The sequence below is a fragment of the Bubalus bubalis genome, chromosome 18, assembly GCF_019923935.1.
Source record: "Bubalus bubalis isolate 160015118507 breed Murrah chromosome 18, NDDB_SH_1, whole genome shotgun sequence".
Lineage (NCBI taxonomy): Eukaryota > Metazoa > Chordata > Mammalia > Artiodactyla > Bovidae > Bubalus > Bubalus bubalis.
The window spans coordinates 63,583,563-63,608,599 of NC_059174.1; the positions used below are offsets into that span (position 1 = coordinate 63,583,563).

The following is a 25,037-nucleotide window of genomic DNA, read 5'->3' on the forward strand; positions in this document are numbered from 1 at the left end:
TTTGGGGACTCCACTTTGGGGTGAACGGACTGGTTTCAATGGTCTCGTGAATTTTTGGTCTCACTGCCTGGAGGGTTTGACGGAGTCAGAGACATGGTGGTGGGAGCCAGATCGGTTTGACTCCTCTCGTCTTTTCTGTTCATGTGAGATAAGTCTTCAAAGGCTTTTCTAAAATCAGCTGATGAGCTAAGGTGTGAGAAAACCCGATTTCTAAGTAGCCTTTTTGAAGAGTAGAAGTTGTACACCAATAGGAAAGAAGAATGACACCTATCACTTTCAGAAGCCTTCCTTTTTCGAAACACCTCGGGAAGAAATCCCCGAACAAGTATGGAGTGAGTGAATCTATCTCAGCATAATAACAGCCATGAGGGCAAAACCACGGCCATCACCTATTCCCTGTAGAAAAGTCTTAGAAACTATGAGACACATTTGACAGAAATGTGTTTATTTAAATTTAAATTCCACTGGAGAGCTTGGCCTCTGTGCCAGGTCCTGCAGGTTTACAGAGAAGTCCTGCCTAACAGGAAGGCAGTCAACAGTAGGCTCAGTTTCATGATGAAATACTGATAACTAATGAGACATGCTTTCAGTAAAAGAATAACAAAAGAAAGCAAAAACTTTTTGAAACAGGGTACACTAAAGTAGAAAACAAAATCCAAAGGGAACGATAAGCCATCACTCAAATATCCTCCTCATTCATGTAAATGGAACCCCCTGGACCCAATATCCTCCGAAGCTCTGCCCATGTCATCCACCCTTTGTGTTGCAGAAGTGACAAATCATTGTGAATTTCCTTCTTGAAGCAGAAAGGACTTGGCCTAAGGGCTGGGTCCTGGGCCAGTGGTTCGGAATGGGTTTCCTGGTGGGATTTGACAGACCTCAGGGAGCAGAAGGCTGGTGACACTCGGGGCACATGTAGGGCTCGAGCCCAGAGTGTGTCCACTGAGGTTCCCACTGTGGTCGAAAGCTTTTTCACAGTGCTCACAGCAGAAAGGCTTCTCTTGGGTGTGGGTCCTCTGGTGAGCCTGCAGCGTGGAGTCGTGGTGGAACTTCTTCGGGCAGAGATCACTGCTGTAGGGCTACTTGCCCATGTGGGTCTCCTGGTGAACACACAGGTCCCGAGGCTGCATGAACCACTGGACGTGGATGTTGCTTTTTTCTCTTTGTAATTTAAAGGGCCGTCTCTGTTTAATGCGCTTCCAGAATAAAGGCCCATTACTTTGATAAGCACGGGCTCAGCAGAAGACTCACAGAATATGTGTAAAAGAATGTTTCCAAAGGCTCCAGAGATGACCCCAACTCTGCTTCCTGCTTCCCCTGGACAATACTCCATCTCCTGGGTGGGGCGGCTACTTGGTCCAGCTGACTTTAGGAATGTCATGGTGCTCCGTGAGCGTGTCCAGGTGTCTGTTGAAGTCTTCCACTCTCTGCTTGTGAGTTTTGGATGCTTACTTCAGCATCCTCTCCATTTGTGCTTCTCCTGCACCTTCTCAAAGGCCACCTAGGCTGGAGTCCGCTTGTCGAGGTGGCGCCTCAGCTCCTCCTCCTGGTTCTTCTGGATTTTTCCCATCGGTTCCAGGAGTTTTGCCTTGTCTCTGTTCTTTTTCTCCTTCTGCTTGGTCACGCCAAGTTCGGTGACTCTCTTCGGCTTCCGGGGTCCATTTGGACCTGCTCGTAGGCGTCCATGCTGCCCATCTTTGGATTCGGATTTCTAAATGGACAAAAGTCACGGGGCGTCAGGTTTCTCAAATGGAAATTGGGACAATATCGTTCTGTATTGTAGATCTGAGAGGGTCTCTCTGTGCGTGTTAACACAAATGAACACAGACGAACATGTCTGCTTAGCCCAGGGGGCGGAGGTTCAGAAAGCCGTGAGGAAGAAATGCAGCACACCACACCACAGCATGGAGGGTGGCAACGCCTATAAATCAGGGTGATTTATAAACCTGTAAATCAGATGGAGGCAGGAGGGGGAACCTGAAAGACCTCTTATTTAAATGTCTTTTCTGCAAGAGAAGGATCCGTGTTCTGTTATATTTCCAAAGTTCCATGTACATGTTTCAGCTCCGTTTCTCCCCCCTCACAGAGAGCTAAGCACCCAACCGTAGTTAATATGGAGTTTAAGGGAGATCCACTGCTTTCACAAGGCCTTTGAGCTGATGCAAGGTGAGTAGAAAACCCAGCCTTCTGAAACCCACCACCTCCTTCTGTGCTGATTCCCAAACTTTCTCCTTAGACATTCTCACTCATCACTTACCTCCATTGAGCCCTCTTGCCCTAAGCCTCCTCAAGTCAGTGACTGGCTATCAGAGTGTGTCTGGGGCTGAAACTCTCTATTTATAGAGCCGGGGGAAATGGCAAGGGTCCCTGCTTGTTACCCCATCAGCACAGCGATTGTGTAAGGGCGGGTCAAGCCATTTATATGACCTCATTTTAGATAATCCAATTTATCCATGGATCCAGTTTCACACGGACACTCCACCAGAAAAAAACACAGTATATCAAAGAGGTCTCCATATTGGTTTTGTGGTAGACTTCTCTGCTAGGTCAGGGGGTAAAGAATCCCCCTGCAATGCAGGAGATGCTAGAGTAATTCCTGAGTCAGGAAGATCTGCTGGAGAAGGGATAGGCTACCCACTCCAGTGTTCTTGGGCTTCCCTTGTGGCTCAGCTGGGAAAGAAGTAAAGTGAAAATCTTTTAGATGTCCAACCCTTTGTGACCCCGTGGATATACAGTCCATGGAATTCTCCGGACCAGAACACTGGAGTGGGTAGCCGTTCCCTTCTTCGAGGGATCTTCCGAACCCAGGGAGCGAAGCCAGGTCTCCCGCATTGCAGGCAGATTCTTTTTTTTTTTTTTTTTTTAATTTATTTTTTTTTCTAGTTTAATTTTATTTTATTTTTAAACTTTACAATATTGTATTAGTTTTGCCAAATATCGAAATGAATCCAACACAGGTATACCTGTGTTCCCCATCCCGAGCCCTCCTCCCTCCTCCCTCCCCACACCCTCCCTCTGAGTCATCCCAGTGCACCAGCCCCAAGCATCCAGTATCGTGCATCGAACCTGGACTGGTGACTCGTTTCATACATGATATTATACATGTTTCAATGCCATTCTCCCAAATCTCCCCACCCTCTCCCTCTCCCACAGAGTCCATAATACTGATCTATACATCAGTGTCTCTTTTGCTGTCTCGTACCACCAGGGAAGCCCGTGCACTTTTTGGCAGTAAGATTGGTTTTCCTGATCTAGCAAATACTTTTCTCATTTACCTGGAGAGTTGGAAGGAGTCAAAGCATAGGTATCTGAAAATTTTAACCAGTTTGGTTCGCCTATGCGTCCCTGGTGGCTCAGTGGTAAAGAATCTGCCTGCCAATGCAGAAGACATGGGTTCACTCTCTGGGTTCGGAAGATCTCTCGCAGAAGGAAATGGACAACACACTGCAGTAATCTTGCCTGGAAAATTCGATGGACAGAAGAACATGGTGAGCCATGGAATAGCAGAGTCGAACACAACTCAGCGACTAAACAACCCTTTTTAAAATTCCACATGTAAAGATCTCGGACGAAGTCCGAATCTGGAATGTTCTGCAGGGAACCTGCCACTTTTGGGGTCGCAGTCTGGCTTTTCAGTAAGTACACTTTGGTGTGGTGCAGACACTGGTGGTTCTGATTACAGCCTGTCTAGGACTATTCCATGACCCCACAAAAAATGTACATTCTTTAGCCATAGTGACTGAGGAATTTACTAGCAAAATGTTGAGCACATGCTTCTAGAAGCCCATGACAAATTCACCCCTATGTAAAGGGTTTTCCTCTACCTTTCATCAGCATTGTATTCACTGTTCAGAAGAATGGGGGAAAAGATAAATGAACAGAACTAGTTCCATTTTATTCTACCCTTCCATCTCCTCTACATTGCTCACCCCAATACCCAATACCATTCTCTCACTGGTACAATCTTTCATATTGAATGGACCTTAGTCCATCCATCATTCTTCTGACATCCACCTTTATGGGAAAAAAAGGTTGAAATGTCTGAACGGCTCCCTAGATTTTGATTCTGTAGTCTGGGACTATGTTGTCCTTTGCTGTACTTTCAAGAAATTTACAGTGTGTGAGACTCCTCAAATGGACATGAACAGCAATGACAGGTTTTATATGATTCGGTCAAGACAAGCCACCAGGCAAGGCTCTCCGTCATGATTCTTCTGGGGAAAAAAAATACGAGGAAGCCTATTTAAACACTGAATTCTATGTAGTATAGTGACGTTGGAAACATTAAGCACAGATTGTCCACACAAAACATTTACTTGCTGTCACCAGGGTATTTATTAGCTCCAAGGAAGGGACACACAAAAGGATCCAAAGAGAATCAAGTTCCTGATCACATACTTGTTATGGTCATGAAACACACAACATACAATTTTGACTCTTATCTAAAGTGTACCATCTTGTTCCATCAAGTTCGTTCACAATGTTGTGCAGCTGTCAATGTTGTCTACTTCCAAGCTTTCTCATCACCCCAAGAACAAAATGTGAATCATGAAAAGTCCCTCCCCATTCTCTGCCCACTTCCCGCCTTACCCTTGGCAATCCATTCATCTACTTCTTGCATCTATGGGTTCAGTTCAGGTCAGTTCAGTTCAGTCGCTCAGTCGTGTCCAACTCTGAGACGGCATGAAATGCAGCAAGTCAGGCCATCCTGTCCATCAGCAGCTCCCGGAGTTTACTCAAACTCACATCCATTGAGTCAGAGATGCGATCCAACCATCTCATCCTCTGTCATCCCCTTCCCCTCCTGCCTTCCATCTTTCCCAGCATCAGGGTCTTTTCAAATGAGTCAGTTCTTTGCATCAGGTGGCCAAAGAATTGGAGTTTCAGCTTCAGCTGAAATATTTTCCAATGATATTCAGGACTGATTTCCTTTAAGATGGACTGGTTGGATCCCCTTGCAGCCCAAAGGACACTCAAGAGTCTTCCCCAACACCAAGGTTCAAAAGCATCAGTTTCTTGCCTCTCAGCTTTCTTTAAGTCCAACTCTCACATCCATACATGACTACTGGAAAAACCATAGCTTTGACTAGCTGGACCTTTGTTGGCCAAGTAATGTCTCTGTTTTTTACTGCACTGTCGAGATTGGTCATAACTTTTTTCCAGGGAGCAAGAGTCTTAATTTCATGGCTGTAGTCACCATCTGCAGTGAGTTTGGAGCTCCCCCGCCCCAAAAATAAATTATCTCACTGTTTCCACTGTTTCCCCATCTATTTGCCATGAAGGGATGGGACTGGATGCCATGATCTTAGTTTCCTGAACGTTGAATTTTGAGCCAACTTTTTCACTCTCATCTTTCACTTTCATCAAGGGACTCCTTGGTTCTTCTTTGCTTTCTGCCAAAAGTGTCGTGTCATCTGTGTATCTGAGGTTATTGATATTTCTCCTGCAAATCTTGATTCCAGCTTGTGTTTCATCCAGCCCAGCTTGTCTCATGATGTACTCTGCATATAAGTTACATAAGCAGGGTGACAGTATACAGTCTTGATGTACTCCTTTCCCAATTTGGAATCAGTCCGTTGTTCCAAGTCCAGTTCTAACTGTTGCTTCCTGACCTGCATACAGATTTCTCAGGAGGCAGCTCAGGAAGTCTGGTATTCCTGTCTAACAGTTTTTCACAGTTTCTTCTGATCCACCAGACAAAGGCTTTGGCATAGTCAATAAATCAGAAGTAGATGTTTCTCTGGAACGGTCTTGCTTTTTCAATGATCCAATTGATGTTGGCAATTTGATCTCTGGTTCCTCTGCCTTTTTTAAATCCAGCTTGAACATCTGAAAGTTCATGGTTCATGTACTGTTGAAGACCAGCTTGGAGAATTTTGAGCATTATTTTGCCAGCATGTGAGATGAGTGCAATTGTGCAGTAGTTTTAACATTCTTTGGCATTGCCTTTCTTTGGGATTGGAATGATAACTGACCTTTTCCAGTCCTGCGGCCACTGCTGTGTTTTCCAAATTAGCTGACTTATTGAGTGCAACACTTTCACGAAATCATGTCGGAGGATTTGAAATAGCTCAACTGGAATTCCATCACGTCCACTAGCTTTGTTCATAGTGATTCTTCCTAAGGCCCACTTGACTTCACATTTCAGGATGTCTGGCTCTAGGTGAGTTATCACACCTTTGGGATTATCTGGGTCATGAAGATCTTTTTAGTGTAGTTCTGTGTATTCTTGGCACCTCTTCTTAATATCTTCTGCTTCTCTTGGGTCCATACCATTTCTGTCCTTTATTGTGCCCATCCTTGCATGAAATCTTCCCTTGGCAAATCCAAATCCTTTCTCACACCCTCAGAGGGCACAACTCCTGACACTCTCTACCTCTCCTCCAACCCCAGCCACCTGGCACACCTGACCACACCAAGCCCAACTGGCTTTGCGGTCTACTTTGTAGGGTTTTACTCTGCTGTCTGGAAAGTCCTTCCCCTGACACCCTCAGGCTGTCTTCAGATCTCCACACAATCAGTGGTTCTTTGGAGAAGGACAGGCCTGTTGCTTTATCACCCGGCATCTCACTCCATCACCACGTTTCCTCAATAGCAGTTTCTCAGCGTCGGTATGTATTTTATTTTTAAATCCATTCATTTTTGGCTGTGCTGGGTCTTTGTTGCTGCTCAGGGCGCAGGGCTCCTCTCCCGTCGCGGGCACAGGCTTCTCACTGCAGTGACCTCTCTTGTGTGGAGCCCGGGCTCTCGGGGCTCTGGGCTTCAGGAGTGGCGGCTCCCAGGCTCGGTGGTTGTGTCGCATGGCCTTAGTTGCTCCTGAGCGCTGGGACCTTCTCGGGTCAGGGATGGAACTCGTGTCCTCTCATTGGCAGGCACAGCCTTTACCTCCGAGCCCCCGGGGGAGCCCTGTTATTCACTTTTCTTAACTAGTACTTAACTGGCTCTGTGTTTTGAAGTCTTATTCATATTTCATTGTATTAATTTCTTGTGTTGATTCTTTGATAATGGTTTTAATACCCCTGTTTCTGAAGAGGCCCAGTCTTTATATTCTATATTGCTTCTTTGAATTAGTTGCCTCCATCTTGGGCCTGTAAGTTAACATCCTTTGAGATAGGAGGCGACAGATGATGAGATGGTTGGATGGCATCACTGACTCAATGGACACGAGTTCTAGCAAACTCCTGGGAGACAGTGAAAGACAGGGAAGCCTGGAGTGCTGCAGTGCATGGAGTTGCAAAGTGAAAGAAAGTGAAGTGGCTCTTTGTGACCCCATGGACTGTAGCCAACCAGGTTCCTCAGTCCATGGGATTCTCCAGGCAAGAATACTGCAGTGAGTTGCCATTCCCTTCTCTCGGGGATCTTCCCCACCGAGGGAGCAAAATCACGTCTCCTGATTTGGCAGGCGGATTCTTTACCACTGAGCCTCCTGGGAAACCATGAGAGAAGCTCACACAATTCTGAGAATTGACCCAAGAAATGAAAACAAAGGTACCCTGGACCTGAAGGTTAACTGTATTGACAACAATCAAGATAACACTGATCAGACCAGTGATGACCAGTTTCAAGTGATTGTCAGAGTTGACTGCGCTGTTTCTGCCTGTAGCCCCCGCCCTCCATCTATAAAAGCTGTTGCTCATTAATTGTCTGGGGTGGGAGGTGGGGGGAGTCAGCCATTGGACAGACGTCTGCCCCGCCTCCACAGTTGTTAGATAAGGAAATGGCAACCCAGTCCAGTACTCTTGCCAGGAAAATGCCATGGGCGGAGGACCCTGGTAGGCTACAGTCCATGGGGTGGCAAAGAGTTGGACATGACTGAGCGACTTCACTTTCACTTTCAACAGTTGCTGGCATCCAGAATAAAGCTAACATTCCTTCCCCCCAACCTGGCCTCTGTATTGGCTTTTAAGTGGAGCAGCCAGAAACCAATATCTATTACAATATCATCCTTGAGTTTGCCTCCCCCAGCAAATTCCCAGGCTAATTAATAGAACAAAATGCTGATTCTTTGAAAAGAAATACTTTTATTTACTCCATTCTGCTCCAAATGACCTCTCTTCATTTCTGCTGGAGGACAGTCAAGTGGGATGAAAGAGTGCTACCTTGAAGAATCTTTTCTAGCTGAGACACCCTAGAATCTCAATGTTCAAATGGGCATTAATACTACATTACCTAACAGTTCATAATTCCAAAAGAATACAGGTACTTTAAATGCGCGAGTGGGTGCTTAGTCACCTCAGTCGTGTCCAACTCGTTGCAACCCAACAGACCATAGCCTGCCAGGCTCCTCTGTCCATGGGATTCTCCAGGCAAGAATTCTGGAGTGGGTTGCCATTCCCTTCTCCAGGGGATCTTCCTGATGAAGGGATCGAACCTGGGTCTTCTGTGCTGCAGGCAGATTCTTTACCACTGAGTCACTGGGGAAGCCTTACAGAGGGATGATATCTCCACATAATAATGGGCATGTAACAAACCGCTGCTATCACCTACTCCATATAAAAAAAACCTTGGGGATGGGGTGGGATGATTTGGGAGAATGGCATTGAAACATGTATAATATCATATATGAGAAAGTAGCCAGTCCAGGTTCGATGCATGATAGTGGATGCTTGGGGCTGGTGCACTGGGATGACCCAGAGGGATGGTATGGTGAAGGAGGAGGGAGGAGGGTTCAGGATGGGACAACGTGTATACCTGTGGTGGATTCATGTTGATATATGGCAAAACCAATACATACTGTAAAGTTAAAATATAAAATAACAAGAAAAAATCTAGAAAGGGGAAATACACAGGACACTTATTTGACACAAATGTCTTTGTTTATTTGAAATTTAAATTTCACTGGTGATCCTCTTTTTCATCTGGCCACTCTGCTAAGAGCATCCTACTGTACAATTAAATCTTCCCTAATGGAGGGGGGGACAATCAGCAGTGACCTCAATTTCACAAAGTACTGAAAACTAATGAGACCTGCATTCACTGAAGAAGAACAACACAAAGATGAAACTTATCACAAACACAGGCTACACTAAAGTAGAGAACAAAATCTGAAGGGAAAGATAAGTCGTCACTCAAATATTCACCAAATTCAAGTGAATGGAACCCCATCGGGTTCCAGTATGATCGTAACTTCTTCAAATGTCACCCTTTCTTTGTATCACATAACTGACAAATAATCCCGAATTTCCTTCTGGGACTTGAGGGCAGGGTCCTGAGCCAGTCATCTGGAATGGATTTTCTGGTGGCGTCTGAAAGTCCCCAGCTGACGGAAGGCTGTGTGACACTCGGGGCACACGTAGGGCTTGAGCCCAGAGTGGGTGCGTTGGTGAACACTGAGGTTCCCTCGGTGGCCGAAAGCTCTGTCACACTGCTCACAGTGGACAGGCTTCTCCTGGGTGTGGGTCCTCTTGTGAGCGCGCTGGGTGAGGTCGTGGGTGAACTTCTGGAGGCAGATATCACAGCTGTAGGGCTTCTCACCAGTGTGGATCCGCTCGTGAACCCGCAGATCTGAAAGCTGTATGAACCCTTTGGCACAGATGTCGCATTGAATGGGCCTCTCTGCTGTGTGTGTCCTCTGGTGCAGGGTAAGCTGAGATTGATAAGGAAAGCTCTTTTTGCACACCCTGCATTCAGAGGGTGCCGTCCCGGGGTTTCTGCTCCCTCAGGAACACTGGTGGGTCCCACGGTCCCAGATGAACCAACAGAACGGGACCCAAGCTGTCCTGAGAACTCGCCTTGGTCCAAACACATGGCTGCTTCTTGACGCACGTCTTGGCAAGTCGGACTGCGGTCCCATTTCCTTTTGACATGTCTGCGATTCTTTAGAGGACCTCGTCTGGATCCACTCATAGTGGAAACGTCTCCCTCTGGAACACATGAAGAAAGGGTTCAGGAGACACATTTTAAATATCAGTTTCTTCTTGAGGATTCTTCTGTCTCTCTATGCTCCCAGAATCTGCTGAAAGAAATTCAGCACCACATTTAACAAGGAGCATTTTCTGTGTTGCTGGCCTCACTGGAACTCTGATGTTGGCTGAGAAGTTCCCATCAAGCAACCAAGCTAAGAGCTTGGACTGTGGGACACTGGAACGTTGATGATGGAGAAGGTTGGCACTGGACAATGATCTCCACCCACCCATCCAAGCATGATGATGCTGGCTACCCAGCCCCATGCCACCATAGGAGGGAGTCACTACAGAAGTCAAAATCTAGGGAGCCTTTCAGACATTTCAAAGTTTTTTTCCACAAAATGTGGATGTCAGAAGAATGATGGATGGACTAATGTCCATTCAATATGAAAGATTGTAGCAGTGAGGGAATGGTATTGGGTATTGGGATGAGGAATGTAGAGGAGATGGAAGGGTGGAATAAAATGAAACTAGTCCTGTTCATTTATCTTTTGCCCCCATTCTTCTGAACAGTGAATACGTTGCTGAAGAAAGGTAGAGGAAATCCCTTTACATAGGGGTGAATTGTCATGGGCTTCTAGAAGCATGTGCTCAACATTATGCTAGTAAGTTCCTCAGTCTCTATGGCTAAAGAATGTACATTTTTTGTGGGGTCATGGAATAGTCCTAGACAGGCTGTAATCAGAACCACTGGTGTCTGTGCGGCACCAAAGCATACTTACTGAAAAGCCAGACTGCAACCCCAAAGGTGGCACGTCCCCTGCAGAACATTCCAGATTCTGACTTCGTCCAAGATCTTGACATGCGGAATTTTAAAAAGGGTTGTTTAGTTGCTGAGTTGTGTCCAACTCTGCTATTCCATGGCCCAGCAGGTTCTTCTGCCCATCGAATTTTCCAGGCAAGAATACTGCAGCGCGTTATCCATTTCCTTCTGCGAGAGATCTTCCGAACCCAGGGAGTGAACCCACGTCTCCTGCATTGGCAGGTAGATTCTTTACCACTGAGCCACCAGGGATGCATAGGCGAACCAAACTGGTTACAATTTTCGATTACCTATGCTTTGACTCCTTCCAACTCTCCAGGTAAATGAGAAAAGTATATTCTAGACCAGGAAAATCAATCTTACTGTCAAAAAGTGCACGGGCTTCCCTGGTGGTAAAGAATCTGCCTGCAATGTGGGAGACCTGGCTTCGCTCCCTGGGTTGGGACGATCCCTTGGAGAAGGGAACGGCTACCCACTCCAGTCTTCTGGCGTGGAGAATTCCATGGACTGTATATCCACAGGGTCACAAAGAGCTGGACATGACTGAAAGACTTTCACTTTACTTCTTTTCCAGCTGAGCCACAAGGGAAGCCCAAGAACACTGAAGTGGGGAGCCTATCCCTTCCCCAGAAGAGATTCCTGACCCAGGAATTACTCCAGCATCTCCTGCATTGCAGGCACATTCTTTACCACCTGAGCTATCAGAGAAGTCTACCACAAAACCAACATGGAGGCCTCTTGGATAAATTGGTTTTTTTCTGGTGGAGTGTCCGTGTGAAACTGGATCCATGGATAAACTGGATTATCTAAAATGAGGTCATATAAATGGCTTGACCCGCCCTTACACAATCACTGTGCTGATGGGGTAACAAGCAGGGACCCTTGCCATTTCCCCCATCTCTCTATAAATAGAGATGTTTCAGCCCCAGACACACACTGATAGCCAGTCATCGACTTGAGGAGGCTGAGGGCAAGAGGGCTCAAAGGAGGTAAGTGATGAGTGAGAACGTCTAAGGAGAAGGTTTGGGAATCAATATAGAAGGAGTTGGTGGGTTTCGGAAGGCGGGTTTTCTACTCACCTTGCATCAGCTCAAAGACCCTGTGAAAGCAGTGGATCTCCCTTAAACGGTCGACTGCCGAGCTCTCTGTGAGGGGGGAAGAACGGACTTGAAACACGTAAAAGGAACTTTGGAAATATAACTGAACACGGATCCCTCGCTTGCATAAAAGACATTTTAATTAAGAGGTCTTTCAGGCTCCCCTTTCCTGCCTCCGTCTGATTTATAGGTTTATAAATCACCCTGATTTATAGGGTGTTGCCACCCTCCATGCGGTGGTGTGGTGTGCTGCATTTATTCCACAAGGCTTTCTGAACCTTGGCTCCCTGGACTAAGCAGAGATGTTCATCTGTGTTCATTTGTGTTACCCCACACACAAAAACCTCTCAGATCTACAGAGGAGAACGATATTGTCCCAATTTCCATTTGAGAAAACCAACCCCGGACTTTTGTCCTTTTAGAAATCCGAATCCAAAAATGGGCAGCATGGACTCCTACGAGCAGGTCCTAAAGGGACCCCTGAAGCTCAAAGGAGTCACAGAGCTTGGTGTGTCCAAGCCAAAGAAGAAAAAGGACATAGACAAGGCAAAACTTCTGGAAATGATGGGCAAAATCCAGAAGAACCAGGAGGAGGAGCTGAGGCGCCACCTCAATAAGCGGACCCCAGCCCAGGTGGCCTTTGAGAAGGTGCAGGAGAAGCGACAAATGGAGAGGATCTTGAAGAAAGCATCCAAAACCCACAAGCAGAAGAGTGGAGGACTTCAACAGACACCTGGACACGCTCACGGAGCACTATGACATTCCTAAAGTCAGCTGGACCAGGTAGCCGCCCCACCCAGGAGATGGAGTATTGTCCAGGGGAAGCAGGAAGCAGAGTTGCGGTCATCTCTGAAGCCTTTAGAAACATTCTTTTACACACACCCTTTTGAGCCTTCTGCTGAGCCCGTGCTTATCAAAGTAAAGGGTCCTTATTCCGGAATCACAATAAAGAGAGATGGCCCTTTAACTCTAAATTAAAAAAAAAAATAGTGCAACATCCATGTGCAATGGTTCATGCAGCCTCCAGACCTGTGTGTTCACCAGGAGACCCACATGGGCAAGTAGCCCTACAGCAGTGATCTCTGCCCCAGTAAGTTCCCCCAGGACTCTACGCTGCATGCTCAGCAGAGGACCCACACCCAAGAGAAGCCTTTCTGCTGTGAGCACTGTGAAAAGCTTTCAACCACAGTGGGAACCTCAGTGGTCACACTCTGGGCTTGAGCCCTACATGTGCCCCGAGTGTCACTGGCCTTCTGCTCCGTGGAGTCTCTCAAATCCCACCAGGAAACCACTTCCGAACCACTGGCCCAGGACCCTGCCCGTCGGGTCCAAGTCCTTTCTGCTCCAAGAAGGAAATTCACAATGATTTGTCACTTCTATAACACAAAGGGTGGATGACATGTGAAGAGCTTCGGAGGATATTGGCTCCAGGGGGTTAAATTTACATGAATGTAGAGGATTTTGAGTGATAGCTTATTTTTCCCTTTGGATTTTGTTTTCTACTTTAGTGTAGCCTGTTTCAATCCGTTTTTGCTTTCTTTTGTTATTCTTCTACTGAAAGCATGTCTCATTAGTTATCAGTACTTCATCATGAAACTGAGCCTACTGTTGACTGCCTTCCTGTTAGGCGGGACTTCACTGTAAAACTGCATGTTTCTGGCACAGAGGCCAGGCTGTCCAGTGGAATTTAAATTTCAAATAAACACATTTCTGTCAAAGAGTGTCTGAGTAGTTTCTAAGACTTTTCTACAGGGAATAGGTGGTGGCCGTGGTTTTGCCTACATGGCTGTTATTATGCTGAGATAGATTCACTCGCTCCATACTTGTTTGGGGATTTCTTCCTGAGGTATTTTGAAAAAGGAAGGCTTCCGAAAGAGATAGGTGTCATTCTTCTTTCCTATTGGTGTACAACTTCTACTCTTTAAAAAGGCTTCTTAGACATCGGGTTTTCTCACACCTTAGCTCATCAGCTGATTTTAGAAAAGCCTTTGAAGACTTATCTCACATGAACAGAAAAGACCAGAGGAGTCAAACCGATCTGGCTCCCACCATCATGTCTCTGACTCCGTCAAACCCTCCAGGCAGTGAGACCAAAAATTCACGAGATCATTGAAACCAGTCCGTTCATCGCAAAATGCAATCCCCGAAGTCCAAAATCAATGAAATCCAAACGGAAACCGAGGGATTTCCCGCGCGGCCCAGCGGGTGAGCCTCAGCGCTCCCGCGGCAGGCAGCGTGGTGTCCTTCCGCCGTCTGGGAAATGAGACCGCACCTGCCTCCCTGCTTGGCCAAAAACAGAACAACAAAAAAAAATACACAAAATCTGTCTCTAAATCACTATGGAGGCCTCTTTAGCAAAGCGTGGTTCTCCTGAGCGAGTTTCCACGGGCAATCGAATCCCTGTGATTAAGTAAAGAGGGATTATCTAGAATGTTTCGCCCCGCCCTCACCGAATCCATGCGCCGATCGGGTAACAGGCCGAGAGGGCCGGCGTTTCTCCAGCGCGAAAGAGAGACGTGTCTCCGCCAGCCGAGTTGGAGAGCGAGTCCCCAACTGAGGAGGACCGAGGCGAGAAGGCTTCAAAGAGGTAATTGATGGGAGTGTCTAAAGAGATCGCTAGAGAGTCAGGGCCCGTGGAAGTGGGTTTCAGTAAGTCCTGGCTTTCTGTTCTCCTTGCATTCGCTCAGAGACCGTGTGAAATCCACCCATCTCCTCCGGCCACACATAAACCGTGGTTCATTTGTGGAATCTTCTGTGAGATGAGATTGTTTCCACACTCCATGGTGTCGTGTGGGGTGGTTCATTTTTTCAACAAGGGCTTTTAAGCACTGCCCTGTGGACAGTTGTGACCACACAGTTTCTTGTAGTATAAGATGGATGGCGGAGGAGTAAGAGAATGGATTCTTGTCCCTGGTGTGAAATTCTGAGGGGGGAATACTGCCCAGTATTGGGATGAGGGATGGTAGGGTGGATGAAAATAAAACTAATCGGCTGCATTCTTTTTTCTTTTTTGCCCGCTATTTCTGAATAGTGAATCTATTCCTGAGGAAAAGCAAGAGGAAATTCCTTTCGATCGGGGTCAGTTGGGCACCGACTTCTAGAAGCATTTGCCCAGAGTCCTACTGAAAAGCTCTACAGTCGGTATGGCTGAGAACCGGACAAGGGGTCGTGGCCCCGTCGCGGACAGCCCCGGAGCAGAGTCGCCGGCATCTGCGCCAGGCCAAGACACCCGAAGGGAAAACCGCGACTCAGACCTGGAAGAGTTGCGCGTCCGCTTCAGAACGTTTAGCAGCTCGGACGAATCCGACCCCATCAAGGCTCTGAGGAGGCTCCGTGAACTCTGCGGGCTGTGGCTGAGGCCGGATCTTCACACCAAGGAGGAGATGGTGGACAGGCTGGTGCTGGAGCAGTTCGTGATGTGCGTGCCCCCTGAGATCCAGGTGTTAGTCAAAAGTAGTGGTGCCGAGACTTGTGAGGATCTGGAGGAGGTGCTGAGAAAGAAGCAGAAACTGACGAAATGGGTGAGTAGGACCCTAGTGACCCTGTGAGACAGGGAACGGCGGGATGAGGGGCTGGGAGCTGGGAGATGAAGCAGAAGGATCAGAGGGCTTGGCTCTAAATCAGGGATTCCCAGAGGGGTGAGCACTTGCCTGTGGCATCACTGGAGATGTTTCTGTTGATCCTCACTTGGAGGGTGTTGGTCTTTCAAATGTCATTCCCAGGAGGTGGGCTCCTAGGGTGGGATACACAATGAATACCTTTTTGGATCTTGTGAAGGGAGACTGATCCTATCTGAATTTTTCCTCACAGGCTGTAGTGCGTGTCCAAGGCGAGGATGTTTTGATGCCCGTCTCGGGTGTTGAGATGTTAGGATCTGAGGTCAGTGAAAGGCACAGTGAGGGAGACCGAGCCAGGGAGCCCCAGCCTACAGTCAGTGTCATCCCTCCAGACGAGGGCCAGCAGGAAAGCCAAGACGGGCAGCATCTGCCAGGAGCCAAGGACCTGTCGAGGGGGCAGGTGAGTGTGATGTCCTGACCTCCAGTCTGGGAGCAGGTAGAACAGGGTCGGGTTGGGGTGGCTGCAGAAGTAATTGGGAGAACTGGGCAAAGGACAGAAATGGACCCTCTGCCTCCAGGAATTCCCATGGATGCATTCCATTCCTGGCATTTTCCAGCCAGTGTGAGAATGAAGACAATCCATGTTTCATAGTCCTTCACCATGAAAGCTTGTGGCCCTAAGCATGAGGGCAGAGGAGTCCTGTTTCCACGGGATGGTGCTGGGTCAGTTCATCAGGCATAAATGCACTCACAGCGGTTTCACCCATGATGGATTTCATCAGAGGCACTTAATATTGGGGGATATTGTAAACACCTTGAATTGCATAACAAGTTCCCCGTTGGAGTCATTTTTCCCCTCAGATATTGGAGTATATCTGGAGAGAGTGGATTTTTTTCAAATGTGAATCGGGGGGGGAGATGCTACTGATTTCTCATGAATAGAGCTATATAGTATAGAATAGTGCTATGTAGTATAGAATAGAGCTATGTAGTATAACAGCTATACTGCTTATCATCTTATTATGCCCCAGGCCACCTTCCATGATGAAGACAAATCCAGGCAAGGTATCAACAAGTGGTGAAGTCAGGAGCCCTAGAGCCAGAATCCTCTGCTTTCAGATTCAGGGCCTGGAGACTGTGAGATGAGGTGGAGAGATAGGTGCAAAGATAATTGGCAGTGCCAGCTGTGAAGTCTGGACTTTTGCCAGAGGTGGTCAGTATAGATCAAGGACTGACATGGGAATCAGAAGAGGATTGCCAATCAGGGTGATGGGAAGCAGTCAGGGCATCTCCCCCAAACTGATATTCAGAAAGCTGGAGTGTGAGATCAGGGTACGAGGTGGGTGGGGAAAGAGGAGACAGAGCTTGCCGTGGGCTAAGGCAGTGGGATTGACTGTGCTTGGTTGCCCTTTGTCAGGGCCAGAAAGCTCTCCCGCCAGAGACCATTCCTGAAACAGGTGAACTGGAGGGTCAGACGCCCTCCAAGGAGTACTTGGTGAAGGACCTGCTGGAAGACACAGGAGTGACAAGAACCCTTTCGTCTCAAGAGCCTGAACTTCTGCAGGATCGTGGTGAGTATTAAAAACTTGGAGACCACAGGAAGTACTGCCTGCCTCCACTGATGTCCAGGAAGCGGTACCCAGGATTTCCATCCCTTGGTGTTGTGGCATAGGAGTTGGTTCTTCAATGCCAACCTTCTCCATCGTCAACGCTCCAGAGTGTTTCATCAGCTAGACTCTTAGGTAGTTTCGATGATGTGAAGTCTGTAGCCAAGATTAGGGATGGTTCAAATGAGGCTGGCACCATGGAAAAGGCTCCTTGATAAATATGGTGCTGAATCTCTTCTTTCAGCAGATCCTGGGAGGGCAGAGAGAAAGGGGAGAGTCCCTAGGAAGGAAGTGATACTTCAAATGTGGCCCTTAATCCCTTTCCTCTTGTGTTCCAGAGGGAGACGTTTCCACTCCAAGTGGATCCAGACGACGTCCTCTGAAGAATCACAAACATATCAAAAGGAAGCGGGAGAGCAGTCCCACTTGCCAAGACGTGGGTCAAGAGGCAGACACGTGTTTGGACCAAGGAGAGTTCTCAGGACAGCTCGGGTCCCATTCTGTTGGTTCATCTGGCACCGTGGAACCCACCAGTCTTCCTGAGGGAGCAGAAACCCCGGGACGGGCACCCTCTGAATGCAAGGTGTGCAAAAAGACCTTTCCTTGTCAATCTCAGTTTACCCTGCACCAGAGGACACACACAGGAGAGAGGCCCTTTCAATGCGACATCTGTGCCAGAGGGTTCATACAGCCTTCAGACCTGCGGGTTCACCAGCGGATCCACACTGGCGAGAAGCCCTACAGCTGTGATGTCTGCCTCAGGAAGTTCGCCCACAACTCCACGCTGCGCACTCACAAGAGGACCCACACCCAGGAGAAGCCTTTCCGCTGTGAGCAGTGTGACAGAGCTTTCAGCCACCGAGGGAACCTCAATGTTCACCGACGCACCCACTCTGGGCTCAAGCCCTACGTGTGCCCTGAGTGTCACACAGCCTTCCGTCAGCTGGGGACTTTCAAACGCCACCGGAAAATCCATTCCAGATGACTGGCTCAGTACCTTGCCCTCAGGTCCAAGTCTTTTCTGTTTTAATGAGAAAATTGAGAATGATTTGTCACCTGTGTGATACACAGTGTGGATGACAGGGGAAGGGCATAGGAGGATTGTGGAACCCAGGGTTCCACTCATGTGAATTAGGATATTTGAGTGAATTAGGATATTTGCGTGATGACTTATTTTTCCCTTTGGATTTTGTTTTCTATGTTGCTATAGACTATAGTTTTCATTTTCATTTGTGTATTTTCAATTGGAGGAGAATTGCCTTACGATGTTAGACTCTGGTTTTCTTACATGTTTTCCTTTGTGTTGTTCTTGTTCTTCCAATGAAGCTGTGTCTCACTGGTTATCAGTACCTCATCATCAGAGTGAGGCTACTGCTGATTGCCTTCTTGTCAGGTGTGATTTCCTTGTAAAATAGGATTCTCCTAGCAGGACAGCTGGAGAAGGCAATGGCACTCCACTCCAGTACTCGTGCCTGGAAAATCCCATGCATGGAGGAGCCTGGTGGGCTACAGTCCATGGGGTCGCTAAGACTCAGATACGACTGAGCGACTTCACTTTCACTTTTCCCTTTCATGCATTGGAGAAGGAAATGGCAACCCACTCCAGTGTTCTTGCCTGGAGAATCCCAGGGAAGGGGGAGCCTGGTGGGCTGCCATCTATGGGGCCTCACAGAGTCGGACACGACTGAAGCGACTTAGCAGCAGCAGCAGCAGGATGGCTAGATTAAATACAGGTTCACCAGTGTAATTTAAATTTCAAATAAACAAACAAATTTCTATCAAAAAGCTGTGTGTTTTCTCTTCTAAGACTTTGCTACTGGTAGGTGATAGCCATGATTTTGTCTATGTGGCCATTATTATGTTGAGATATGTTCCCTTTGTACTAGTTTGGATACTGCTTCCTTAGGTATTTAGAAACAGAAGGCTTCTTAAATTGATAAGTGTCATTCTTTTCCCCTGCTGCTGCTAACTGCTGCTAAGTTGCTCCAGTCATTTCTGACATTGTGCGACCCCATAGATGGTCACCCACCAGGCTCCCCCATCCCTGGGATTCTCCAGGCAAGAACACTGGAGTGGGTTGCCATTTCCTTCTCCAATGCATGAAAGGGAAAAGTGGGAGTGAAGTCGCTGAGTCCTGTCTGACTCTTAGCGACCCCAGGGACTGTAGCCCACCAGGCTCCTCCATCCATGGGATTTTCCTGGCAAGAGTACTGGAGTGGGGTGCCATTGCCTTCTTCTCTTTTTCCCTACTGGTGTACAACCTCTGGTTTCTGTGATGCCTCTCTGAAATGGTTTCTTACAGTTGATCTCATCAGCTGATTTTAGACAAAAGTCTTTGATGACTTATTTCAGGAGAAAAGAAACAAGATTAAGTAACCCAATTTGATTACAACCATTGGATTACAATTATTGGACTGCTTCATAGTCTCCAAGCAGAGAAAAAATTCATTAGATCAGGAAAATCAATCTGTTTCCCCAAGAAATGCCATCCATGAAGTCTAAAGTAAATAAAATACATTAGAGAAAGTTTAATGCCAAACCAATATGGTGGCCTCTATAATGGTTCTTCCTGTTGGAGTCTCCACAGGAAATGGAATCTACCCAGATTAGGCAAAGTTGTTCCTTCCATGCCCTTTATCCAATCACTGGGATGATGAGGTTATGGCCTGAAACCCCTGGAGTTTCACCCAAGTCTCTATAAATACAGACATTTCAGCTCCAGCCACACTTTGAGAGCCAGTGCCTGACCTGAGGAGGCTGAAGGCAAGAGACCTGGAAGGGGTAAGCGGTGAGTGGGCACGTCCAAGGAGGATGGCTAGAAATCAGGACACACGGGTGGGTTTCAGAAAGGTCTCACTTTCTGTTCATCCTACATTAGCTGGGAGACCTTGTGACAGGAGATATTCCTCTAACCCCACATTAACAACGGTTAATCCATCTCTTCTGCGAGGGGAGAAGAATGTTTCCACACATGTTGCTGTGATGTGGCTGGTTTTCTTCAAGGGTTTCTGAGCGGCACCCTATGGCCATTAAAAACTACATATATGTTTATTATTAGTTTTAAGTTTTTTAATTCCTTGATTTTGGCTGGGCTGGGTCTTCTTTGCTGTGAGGGCTTTCTGTAGTCATAGCTAGTGGGGACTACTCTCTAGCTGAGGGGTATGGGCTTCTCATTGTGGTGGCTTCTCCCATGGCAGAGCTGGGAGTCTACAGCTCGGGTTCAGTAGTTGCCCCTCTCAGGCTCAAAAGTTGTGGTGCACAGGCTTCGAGGCAGGCGGGGTCTTCCCATATCAGGGATCAAACCCATGTCCCCCTGCATTGGCAGGCAGATTCTTAGCCACTGGACCACCAAGGAAGCCCTATGGTCATTTCTGACCAGACAGTTTTATGAAATATTGAATGAGTTGAGCAATGGTGTTCAATATTGGGATGTAGGGGAGACAGAAGGTTGGGGAAAAAGTAACTGTTGTTTCTCTTTTTTGTTGTCTCCCTAGACGGCTAACCAGTGACTTTAATGATGAGGAAAAGCTGAGGAAATCTATTTCCATAGGCGTCAACTGGGCACCCACTTCTAGAAGCATTTGCTCAGAGTCCTACTGGAAATTTCCTCCATGAATATGGCTGAGGACCAGACATTTTTTCAGGGTTGTGGACACATGACAGACAGCCCTGGGGCAGAGTCACTGGCGTCCGTGCCACCCCAAGACACACTCATGGAAAACTCAGACTGTGACCAGGAAACCTGGCACGTCCGGTTCAGAACATTTAGCAGCTCAGAGGAGTCCGACTCTGTCGAGGATCTGAGGAGACTCCGTGAACTCTGCCATCTGTGGCTGAGGCCGGATCTTCACACCAAGGAGCAGATGATGGACAGGCTGGTGCTGGAGCAGTTCATGATCTGCATGCCCCTGGAGTGCCAGGTCCTGCTCAAAGAAAGTGGGGTGCAGAGTTGCAAAGCCCTGGAGGACGTGCTGAGAAATAAGCAGAAACCCAAGAACTGGGTGAGTAGGACCTTAGTGATGGGTGTGGGAGGAGGAGACACGTGCAAGCTGCAGGGATCACAAGATAGGACCTGCGGGTTTGGCTCTGTATCAGTGGTTCCCAAACAGGTGAGAGAAGTTCACAGTTGGGCAATTTGGGAGATACTTTTGGCTGTCTCACTCGAAGGATGTCGATCTTTTACACCTAACGTGAGCTTCTATTGTCAATGTCATTGGATACCTGAAAGCTACATTTCAGGTTTATAGAGACTGGTTTTGATTGATTTCTCCCTTCACAGACCATAGTCTGCATACAAGGGCAGAAATATCCCGTGCGTGATCCCGATACTGAGATGGTTGAAGCCAAGGCCGGTGATATGGATGATGGCAGAGACCCATGTGGGGAGCCCCAACCGCCCTCAAGGGTCATACCTCCAGAGGATGGCCAGGAAGGAAGCCAAGAGCTGCAGAATCTGCCAGGAGCCATGAACCTATCTAGGGAGCAGGTAAGAGTGGAAGCATGTAGAAGAGACTCAGGTTGGTGTGGCTGCTGGAGGAATGGGGAGATTCGACAGAGGACAGGAATGGACCCATTGCTTCCAGGAATTCCAGTGGATGCATTCACTTCCTAGACATTTTTTCTAATCAGTGTGAGAATGAAGATAATCCATCTCTGTCCCTCTCCTATGAAAGCTTCTAGTCTTAGGAGTGGGAAGAAGGGAATCCTGTCTTCCTTATATGATGCTAGGTTCAATTTGCTGCAGGTAAATGCACTGACAGCTGATTTACCCACGGCCACCTTGCCCAAGGGCATGTCATATTTCAGAATATGATCATTCCTTGCAACTGATGGAGTGACTCGAAATTGGACTCATTTTGCCCCCCAGTAGACATTGGGCTTCCCTGGTGGTTCATATGGTGAAGAATCTGCCGACAATGCAGGAGACCTGGGTTCGATGCCTGGGTCAGGAGGATCCCCTGGAGAAGGGAATGGCTACCCACTCTAGTGTTCTTGCCTGGAGAATCCCATGAACAGAGGAACTTGGCAGCTATAGCCCATGGGTTTGCAGAGAGTCAGACACGACTGAGCGACTAACACTTTCCCTTTCAGACATTGAAGAATGAATCGAAGACAGTTGATTTCTTCAAATAAGGTTGGGTATAGGCAGGGGATGCTATTGACTTGCATGGAGTAGAGACTAAAAATAGTGGTCGTCATCTTCCTATCTACTTCGTAACCACCATTGCAAAGATGCATCCAGGCAAAGTCTCCAACAGTGATGGAGTCAAGAGAGCTGGACTTAGAGTTCTTTACTTCCAGAGTCAAGGGCAGGCAGGAGTGGGTATGATTTGGAGAGACCTATGCATAGAGAACTCAGAGTGCCAACTGTGATGTCCTGATTTGATTGCAAGATACAGTCTGTATAGATCCAGGACAGCCTTGAGTATCAGGAGATGATTATCAGTCAGGGTGATGGGGTGGACAAGAAGAAGTCAGGGCATATCCCCTAAAATGACATGAAGAAAGTTGGAGTCTTAGATCAAGATACGAGGGAGAATGGGAAACAGGAAACAGTTTTCCATGGACTGGGGTAAATGGCCTTGACTCTGCTTGTTTGTCCCTTGTCAGGACCAGAGAGCTCTCCTGCCAGAGACTGTTCCTGAAACAGGTGAGCTGGAGGGTCAGACGCCCAGGGAGAACTTGGAGAAGGACCTGCTGGAAGAAGGGGGAGAGACAAAAACCCTTCAATCTAAAGAACCTGAACTTCTGAAGGGTCCTGGTGAGTATTCAAAACCGTGGAATTCAGCAGAGTTAGTGACTCCCTCCTATGGTGGCATGCAGCTGGGTAGTCAGCATCACCATCCTTGGATGGGGCGGTGGAGATCGTTTTCCAGTGCCAGCCTTCTCTATCATCAACGTTCCAGAGCCCCACAGTCCAAGCTCTTAGCTTGGTTGCTTGATGGGAACTTCTCAGCCAACATCAGGTTTCCAGTGAGGCCAGCAGCACAGAAAATGTTCCTTGTTAAGTGTGGTGCTGAATTTCTTTCAGGGGATTCTGGGAGCATAGAGAGAGAGAAGAATCCTCAAGAAGAAACTGGTATTTAAAATGTGTCTCCTGAACCCTTTCTTCCTGTGTTCCAAAGGGAGACGTTTCCACTATGAGTGGATCCAGATGAGGTCCTGTAAAGAATCGCAGACATGTCAAAAGGAAACGGGAGAGCAGTCCGACTTGCCAAGACGTGGATCAAGAAGCAGCCACGTGTTTGGACCCAGGAGAGTTCTAAGGACAGCGTGGGTCCCATTTGTTGGTGCATCTGGCACCGTGGGACCCACCAGTCTTCCTGAGGTAGCAGAAACCCTGGGACGGGCACCCTCTGAATGCAGGGTGTGCCAAAAGAGCTTTCCTTATCAATCTCAGCTTACCCTGCACCAGAGGACACACACAGGAGAGAGGCCCTTTCAGTGCGACATCTGTGCCAAAGGGTTCATACAGCCTTCAGACCTGCGGGTTCACGAGCGTATCCACACTGGCGAGAAGCCCTACAGCTGTGATCTCTGCCTCAAGAAGTTCACCCAGGACTCCACACTGTGCGCTCACAAGAGGACCCACACCCAGGAGAAGCCTTTCCGCTGTGAGCAGTGTGACAGAGCTTTCGGCCACCGAGGGAACCTCAGTGTTCACCAACGCACCCACTCTGGGCTCAAGCCCTACGTGTGCCCCAAGTGTCACACAGCCTTCCGTCAGCTGGGGACTTTCAAACGCCACCGGAAAATCCATTCCAGATGACTGGCTCAGGACCCTGCCCTCAGGTCCAAGTGCCTTCTGCTCCGTGAAGGAAATTCGGGATTATTTGTCAGTTATATGATACAAAGAAAGGGTGACATGTGAAGAACTTACGATCATACTGGAACCCGATGGGGTTCCATTCACATGAATTAGGTGTGAATTCTTTCCCTTCAGATTTTGTTTTCTACTTTAGTGTAGCCTGTGTTTTTGTGATAAGTTTTGGCTTTGTGTTGTTCTTCTTTCAGTGAATGCAGGTCTCATTAGTTTTCTTGTTTATGAAACTGAGGTCACTGTTGATTGTCCCCCCATTAGGGAAGATTTCATTGTAAAATAGGATGCTCCTAGCAGAGTGTCTAGATGAAAAAGAGGATCACCAGTGAAATTTAAATTTCTAATAAACAAAGACATTTTTGTCAAATAAGTGTCCTGTATATTTCCCCTTCAAAGATTTTTTTTTCTTTATTTTATTTTTTAACTTTACTATCTTGTATTGTTTTTGCCATGTATCAACATGAATCTGCCACAGGTATACACATGTTCCCCATCCTGAACCCTCCTCCCTCCTCCCTCCCTGTCCCATCCCTCTGGGTCGTCCCAGTGCACCAGCCCCAAGCATCCAGTATCGTGCATCGAACCTGGACTGGCAACTCGTTTCATACATGATATTATACATGTGTCAGTGCCATTCTCCCAAATCATCCCACCCTATCCCCAAATTTTTATATGGAGTAGATGATAGCAGCGGTTTGTTACATGGCCATTATTAGGTGGAAATATCGACCCTCTGTAAGGCTTCCCCAGTAGCTCAGCGGTAAACAATCCACCTGCAGCCTAGAAGACCCAGGTTCGATCCCCTCATCAGGAAGATTCCCTGGAGAAGGGAATGGTAACCCACTCCAGTATTTTGCCTGGAGAATCCCATGGACAGGGGAGCCTGGCAGGCTGCGGTCTGTTGGGTTGCAAAGAGTCGGACATGACTGAAGCGACTGAGCACCCACTCGAGCATTTAAAGTAAGTGTATTCTTTTGGAATTATGAACTGTTAGGTAATGTAATATTAATGCCCTTTTGAACACTGAGATTCTAGGGTGTCTGTGCTTGAAAAGATGCTTCAAGGTAGCACTCTTTCATCCCACCTGGCTCTCCTCCAGCAGAAATGAAGAGAGGTCATTTGGAGCAGAATGGAGAAAATAAAGTATTTCTTTTTAAAGAATCAGCGTTTTCTTCTATTAATTAGCCTGGGAATTTTGGGGGGGGCGGCAAACTCAAGGATGATATTGTAATAGATATTGGTGTCTGGCTGCTCGCACTTAAAAGCCAATACAGAGGCCAGGTTGGGG

At 47.5% G+C, this 25,037-nt stretch overlaps 2 protein-coding genes and 2 pseudogenes across 2 annotated transcripts; 3 read left to right on the top strand and 1 right to left on the bottom strand.

The window, feature by feature from the left end:
* Positions 1-428: 428 nt before the first annotated feature.
* LOC123330328 lies at positions 429-2,016 on the bottom strand (annotated as a pseudogene).
* Positions 2,017-11,453: 9,437 nt separating this feature from the next.
* On the top strand, positions 11,454-12,647 carry LOC123465129 (annotated as a pseudogene).
* A 1,604-nt stretch (positions 12,648-14,251) lies between these two features.
* LOC112580179 (zinc finger and SCAN domain-containing protein 5B-like) lies at positions 14,252-18,392 on the top strand. Its single transcript, XM_045163387.1, has 5 exons — positions 14,252-14,352; positions 14,813-15,286; positions 15,576-15,782; positions 16,740-16,893; positions 17,268-18,392. The coding sequence occupies exons 2-5, from the start codon at positions 14,909-14,911 to the stop codon at positions 17,912-17,914; spliced, it is 1,386 nt and encodes a 461-aa protein (XP_045019322.1). The 5' UTR covers positions 14,252-14,352; positions 14,813-14,908; the 3' UTR covers positions 17,915-18,392.
* A 2,083-nt stretch (positions 18,393-20,475) lies between these two features.
* LOC112580151 (zinc finger and SCAN domain-containing protein 5B-like) lies at positions 20,476-23,741 on the top strand. The gene is made up of 4 exons (XM_045163239.1): positions 20,476-20,930; positions 21,209-21,415; positions 22,540-22,690; positions 23,055-23,741. The coding sequence occupies exons 1-4, from the start codon at positions 20,541-20,543 to the stop codon at positions 23,696-23,698; spliced, it is 1,392 nt and encodes a 463-aa protein (XP_045019174.1). The 5' UTR covers positions 20,476-20,540; the 3' UTR covers positions 23,699-23,741.
* Positions 23,742-25,037: the final 1,296 nt, after the last annotated feature.

Excerpts from the sequence above, each read along its gene's own strand:
- LOC112580179 (XM_045163387.1), top strand. The coding sequence starts at position 14,909 with ATGGCTGAGAACCGGACAAGGGGTCGTGGCCCCGTCGCGGACAGCCCC. Across the intron at positions 15,287-15,575 it reads AGCAGAAACTGACGAAATGG|GCTGTAGTGCGTGTCCAAGG; the intron begins GTGAGTAGGACC and ends TTTTCCTCACAG. Across the intron at positions 16,894-17,267 it reads TGAACTTCTGCAGGATCGTG|AGGGAGACGTTTCCACTCCA; the intron begins GTGAGTATTAAA and ends CTTGTGTTCCAG.
- LOC112580151 (XM_045163239.1), top strand. The coding sequence starts at position 20,541 with ATGAATATGGCTGAGGACCAGACATTTTTTCAGGGTTGTGGACACATG. Across the intron at positions 20,931-21,208 it reads AGCAGAAACCCAAGAACTGG|ACCATAGTCTGCATACAAGG; the intron begins GTGAGTAGGACC and ends CTCCCTTCACAG. Across the intron at positions 22,691-23,054 it reads TGAACTTCTGAAGGGTCCTG|GGAGACGTTTCCACTATGAG; the intron begins GTGAGTATTCAA and ends TGTGTTCCAAAG.